Below are 6,755 nucleotides of genomic sequence, written 5' to 3' on the forward strand. Positions count from 1 at the left end.
CATTTGCAATCTATTCCAAGATAACACAATGTCCACGAAATGGTGAAGAATTAGTTTGAAATAAATATATACAATGAGTTTTCAAATGATTCTCTAGAAAATCAGGGAATTTTTTTTGTTGTTGTTTATATTTTTTATGCTAAACTATCCAACTAATCAAAAAAGAGTTAAGAATTAGTTTGAGATTGGACTTCAATGTACTTTGAAATAAGTCTGTAGATGATTAGGAAATTCTTTTTTGTTTTTGTATAATGAAAGCCAAAAATATCAAAAAAATTAGATTAAAAACTATGACCTATTTTTTGTACATTTTCACCCTTTTGCGAAAAATTAAACTTAGTACTCGTAGACATTAGCAGAGTAACGTCTGGTATTACTGAAACAAACAAAAAACCATTTAAACTGTTAATTTCGAATAATCTTTGTGGAAATAGAATTTTATTAAAAATGTTTTTAATTTCTTGAAATATTAAATTTTTTTTGTTGATACTGTTCTTCTGCTCTATTGTGAATCCTATCCGAAACACTTTAAAGTGACTTTATATGCACATTCCCTTTGTTACCTGGAACTGCATTGTTCCGTTTATCTCCAATTACAGCAATTAAGATACATACTCGTGCTAAATTTATCTTTTGTTTGTGCCAAAAATTGCAAAAGTTTACCTTTTGAATTTGTTTAGATTGCGTTTCGAAACTTTATTTGCTGTGTGTGTTGGCATTGTTATATTAAATGAAAAGTTTAATTCAAAATACAATACTATCTTCTTCTTATTTAAGATAGAATACGTAGTCACTTCGCCATGGAAACGGGGAATACAGAAAATACCACGAAAAACTTTTATAATTTGTAACAAATTTTGATTTTCCGTTTCCATTGTTGGTGGAATTTTCCTTTGCCATTTGAAATGGCGGTCAGTCACCATTTATATAACAAACTGATCCAATTATATATGAATATATATTTCGGTTATATTTACTAAACAATAGGTATAACCAAATTTTTTTGTTATTTGTGAAAATAACAAGGGGAAAACTGCAAAGTGCCTAAAAATAATGAATTTTTTGTATTTCTTTAACAATGCCTGGAAATTTAATTTGTTCCATCCAAAATTTTATTACAAAATTGTTTAAATTAATTTTATAAAAATATTAAAATTAACATAAAAAAACAATTTTCCGAATTTTATCATTTTACATTGAAATTGAAGTTCACATTCAGTCTCAGTCGCAGTTCAGATATTGTATGAGTTGACTACTTTGGGTTAAGACACCAATAAATACATCCTAAGTAACACAAAGTTTTAAGTGAATTGGTATTTTAATTTAATTTAATAATTTTAATAAAAAATATTATTATATTAATAATATTTTACTTTAAAGTAGAGTTAAATCAGGTTAATTTAACTACAACTTAGGTATCAACAATAATTGCTAACAAGGTAGTGCATTCCATAGAAGGATAAAAATTATAAAAATAATAATGTGAAGTTTGTAACAGATTATTTACTGAATTAAGCATAAATAAGTTTTTGAGATAAATATGCCTATTTACGATCAATTGCATAAAAAAAATAATAGTTGAAAGAAAAATATTATATATAATTGCAAACATTATCATTATCATTTGGCACTATAGCTTACAGATTGCTTTGGCTTGCACAATAATTTGACCTCACCCATATCTTTCACATCAGTACCTCATCATTTCTACTACTCATTTTTCTTTAAATCTGCCTCGATGTTTTCACACCATATATTCCTGATCGCCTTTTCTTCTGGGTTCAATGCATATGTTTACATAAATTTAGATTGCGGTAATAAGCAGTTTATGTAGACTGCATATCCATTCCAAGTCAGTCTTCTAAATTAGAAAAATGAATAACTTTTAATTTGGCTTTCAGATAGTCAATATTGTCATTTTAGCTCTACAATCTTTTTTTATTGAAGTATCAGACTAAAAATGTGTCGCAAGAGCTGTATTTCAAATTGTAATATAATTAAATTAAAATCACTTTCAGATGTAAAACTTTTCGGACCCAGATCCGAGAACCAGATTTCCATAGGCCCCAGATTTCTTTCCAGTCCTTTACTTTTAACCGCACAGATTAATGTATTGTTTTGTTCTTCGGTCTTTTGAAAAAAAAGTTGTAATTGATCTACCTATCGAGTAAGTAATCATCCTCGTATATTACTACTTGTGTTAAATTTAATCGCCATTACAGGCATTTTCACATATTTGAATTATCTCTCTGTGATAATATAAGACTGAGTTCATTTGGTTTCAAAAAAAAGTATGAAGCTAGATATATGTGTTATATAAATATATACATATATAGATATGTATAGATATATTAATTTATAGATATTTATGCATATATTTGTACCATATATTAACAATTTATTAAGAAAATAGTGACGAATGTAAGGTTAGGTTAGATTCGGAAGGCGCGTGCTGCCAATTGTCAGCACTTCCACTCAGAGACATATATTGCCCATTGTGATGCCCTCAAAAAATATTGCCGGGAGAAGCGAGTTGCTAACATTTATAAACCATTTGTTAAACCATTTGGTTTTTCAGATGAAGTTGAGGAGATCCGATAAGTTTACTTTCGTTATCTCATCCAAGCCAGTGAAAAAGCGATCTCCGACGAATGTTAGGTAGACATTATTGTAATTGACATTGTTCTTCCCAAGTCAGCTGCGAAAACAAGGCCACATCTCCACCCTAAGTTAACCTACTATTGTTCTTACATTTTGTTCTTCAAGCACAGAGTGTTTAAGAAATTGATATCAATTTGCGAAAAAATCACAGTTTAAAAACCTTGACCAGCAATAACTCCAAAAGTTTCCTGATCCACATTATTCGGAATTATAGTTCTATATTTTCATTTTATATACGCTTTCATGGAATAATATATATATTGACTAATCGAACCTTGTTGATTTACTGTTAGTTTAATTCCTTCAGTTCATGTGGGCTTTCATGGAATAATATTTAAGTTTAATAAATGGTGTTTTATGGATGTACTGTTAGTTATATTTCTGGAGCTCATGTGAGCGTTCATGAAGTAATAATTACAACATTTATTTATATGTTCATTATGTTTGCTTTTGAAGTTAAGTTTTAAGTCACACATAAATGAGATCTCATGGTGGTGGACTACTTATAATCCATCACTCAACATCGTTACCTTAGGAACTATGGATTGGGATATCGATTTCACTAAGTCTAAGACTTGGAGAGCATTTCTTATGTTCTCGATCTCCTAATTACACTGTTAAAAATAGCAAGTTAAGGATTTCACAGTACAAGCCTGAATTTCAGAAGTGAGGTCTGTTAGCAGCTTCAATCATCCAAGAATACTGCACTTGAGTGTCTATAGTTTGTGCGGCATTTCTACCATTAGTTACTAATAATTGTGGGGTTCGTCTTATATACGCAAAAAGGTCATCTATTGACCTATTTTCTAGTTTTGCAATACAGACATTAGGTGTTTTAAATGCTGCAATTTGAGGTATCTGCGGGTATAACAATAAACAAAAATAATCAAGTGTGATAATTTCTAGTACAGAAGTTATTTTTCATTGTGCAGAACTTAAACTAAGTGCAATTTTACTACAAGTTGGGAATAATTTCTAGTCCTTTTTGTGTTAAAAATCGCACCTTTAATCCTTATCGATTTAAGTTTAGCTTGTTGTTCCCATTCTGTTGCCACTTCACAGCTGTTAGCTCAAACTTTTCTCATTTCAGTATTAGACAAATAAATACTAATAAACTAAGTGCAAACTAAGATGAAGTGAACTTAGAAATGAATATCAAACTACTTCTCTACAAGGCCTTTTCATTGCCGCCATTTCACTACTTTTTCTATTTTCCAAGGAATTTTTAAGTGCGTGAATTGCAAGCATAAAAACGATTGTGAAAAAATCCTCAACTTTGCAACTCTTTTAAAGTTAAATTTTAATAACCGTAAAGTTTTATGAGTTCGTATCCTTGAACACACAATATAACACAACTAGGAAACAAGTAGAATGAATTTCACTCAGTATTTGTTACGTGGAGACTTACTTGAAGATTTGAAAACTTTGTAAAGAGTTTTATTTCCTATTGATTGCATAATAAAGTCACAAAAATGAGAAACACCGGAAATGTAGAAGAAATTAAATTTTCGCAGTACAAGAAAAAGTTTCATTCCCAAAAAAAAGAGAAATACAAGATACTTTTTTTTTACTTAATTATCAACAGATTTTTAACAATGGTAACATCTTTGTTTAACAGTTTAACAGTTTAACAGACATTTAAAATAATTTTAAGCAAATTTTTATATTCTTTGCACCAAATACCCATCTTTGAGGTAAGGAGTGGTCTCTTTAAGGATTACTTAGATCAAAATACGCATGAATATCTTTTTAAACTGCAAGTATCAAAGTGTATTGTGTTTTCAAAACTTGTGTCTTCAAATATCAACTTGTATAAGGTGTTCTTTTAGCTGAATGAGAACTTACGATTATTATAATCTGGTAGATAATTTTATGACATTTATATTTTGAAAAAAATTTCTGGCATATGTACGCAGCGTTTATGAGTTACATAGTCCATTCGATCAGTCCAATTCTTATCTATTTTTTACAATAAAAGTGGCCGTATTACAATAATGGCATCAGGAACATTGACTTCTAATGCTTCGAGTATTTCTGGTTTGTTGGTATAAATCAAATGACTTAACATAGCCCCATGAAAAATAATTCAGAGGCGTCAAATCACAAGAACGAGGCCACACTCGGTCATTTAAATAGATCAATTCTGAAAACAAAATTGCTATCAAATACATTTGATAATAAATAGATTAATAAACTGTAAGACAAGTTGCGTCATCTTAATAGAATTAAATGTCAAATGTCGTCGATGTTTAACTGATTAATTATACTCAGTCGACATGGCTCAATAGCGCTCGATATTCACCATAACGGCAGCTCATTCTCATTTCGAAAGAAATGAGGACCGAACCGATGATGCCGCCAGCAAGTGAACCGCACCACACAGTCATTCTTAATGGATGAATTGAAATTCGCTAAATGCTGGAGGCTTATCTTTGATGCATATATGACAATTTTGCTTATTGACGTAGCCATCTAGGTCGATTAACATATGTTGACTGTAAAATATACAAAGCGCTCTTTGAACTTCGCGAACAGATTTTTTTTTTCAAAATAAATTTCCACAATTTGGAAACGTTGTTTTAGCATTAAATCATTCATGATGAATTGGCAAACTTCATCGTGTAGAACTATCAACACAGTTTGACATTCTCATAGTTATCGATATCGATAGTTCTGATGCAGCTCAAAAAAAACACACTACAGTCAAAATTAAAATTTAGTCTACTAAAATATACTCTTAAGCTCAAGTAGATTTGAAAAAATTATTTTAAAGTTATTCTATATAAAGAAAACAAAACTTAACATTCAGTTACATCCACTCTTCTGTATTCTGTGGATCTCATAAATGCTTTAAAATATGTCCCATATCCTTAAATATGATTTACTGCAATATTTACGAACTTCCTTTCATATATCATTTATACCCCATCTACGTGGTTTACTTTCCTTCATTTCCATTCCCCATAAAAAGGACATTTAAAATAGGTTTTTGTTACAAATATTTTATTTAAACAAATATTTAATTTTTGTAGTCCACAACTCGCACTATAAAATAGAGCAATCAAAACGCATTTATTAAAGAATAAAATTTGAATGTAAATGTGGCGTAATAATAATTTCAGATTAATATTTAAATAAGCACTTTTTAATCGCCAACGATCTGCATTTCAAATCCCATCCATTGCGGGTGCTTCACTCGGAGTGCGCACCTTATGTGGCAAATACCAATTTAATCTATGCAAATTACGCGTCGCATGCAAATGCAATTTTTCAATATAAATGCGCATACAAAAATTGTAGCAGCAACGAATGAAAATTTATATTATATACAAAAAAAAAAAAAAATAAATAAAAAAAAAATAAAAAAATAAATTATAATATAATAAGAATAATAGAAAGTGGCAAGTGCATTGGTACCACGTACCCTGCCACGGGAATGAATTCAAATAAAGCAAAATAGCACGCAAGTAACCTTTGTACATTCGTTCATATCTACTCATAAATAAATCTGGTAACATGGTTTGACTCACACACACCTACCTATAAGCCCTCTTCCCTTTAAGGACATTTTGTTAAAACAATTTTAAAATTATGTTCATGTGCACCTTTATGAACGTTGTTAAATGTAATCAATGTGTAAAAGGATAATTGCCATAAAAATGCCAATAGTCACAAATTGAATCCAACAGACACACGGAAGAGGCTACTTAGTAGACATACATGTGAGGAAAAATATTATTAAAAGTGGCAGTATTGGATCGGAAATTTAATTGAGGTATAATAAATTCTTGATATAATGCAAAGAAGGATATTGAGCGTTTATTGAAGTGGTATGAACTTTGACATATACTAATATCTATGCAGTCAATGCATTCCTTTTCCTTTTAGTAGTAGTATTGACTTGTTATTAGCTTAATGAAATACACAGCAAAAAATGAAGTACGCATTTATTTTTTAAAAATCATACTCCTCAGTATATGTTAAATAGTATATACTTTAAGACTTGACACACAAAATATATGTTATTGTCAATTTAGATTTTTAGGCTTATGTAAACATATATATGTACATATATACATAACATATACAGTAAT

At 29.7% G+C, this 6,755-nt stretch overlaps 1 protein-coding gene across 1 annotated transcript in view; it reads right to left on the reverse strand.

The window, feature by feature from the left end:
* Positions 1-3,321: 3,321 nt before the first annotated feature.
* The window catches only part of LOC119674773, a 30,746-nt gene continuing 27,312 nt past the window's right edge, over positions 3,322-6,755 (reverse strand). Inside the window, exon 4 of the mRNA XM_038085929.1 lies at positions 3,322-3,519. Coding sequence (XP_037941857.1) covers positions 3,322-3,519 — 198 coding nt within the window. The remainder of the gene's footprint in view (positions 3,520-6,755) is intronic.

This window comes from Teleopsis dalmanni, chromosome 2 (assembly GCF_002237135.1).
Source record: "Teleopsis dalmanni isolate 2A chromosome 2, ASM223713v2, whole genome shotgun sequence".
In the NCBI taxonomy this organism is placed as follows: Eukaryota; Metazoa; Arthropoda; class Insecta; order Diptera; family Diopsidae; genus Teleopsis; species Teleopsis dalmanni.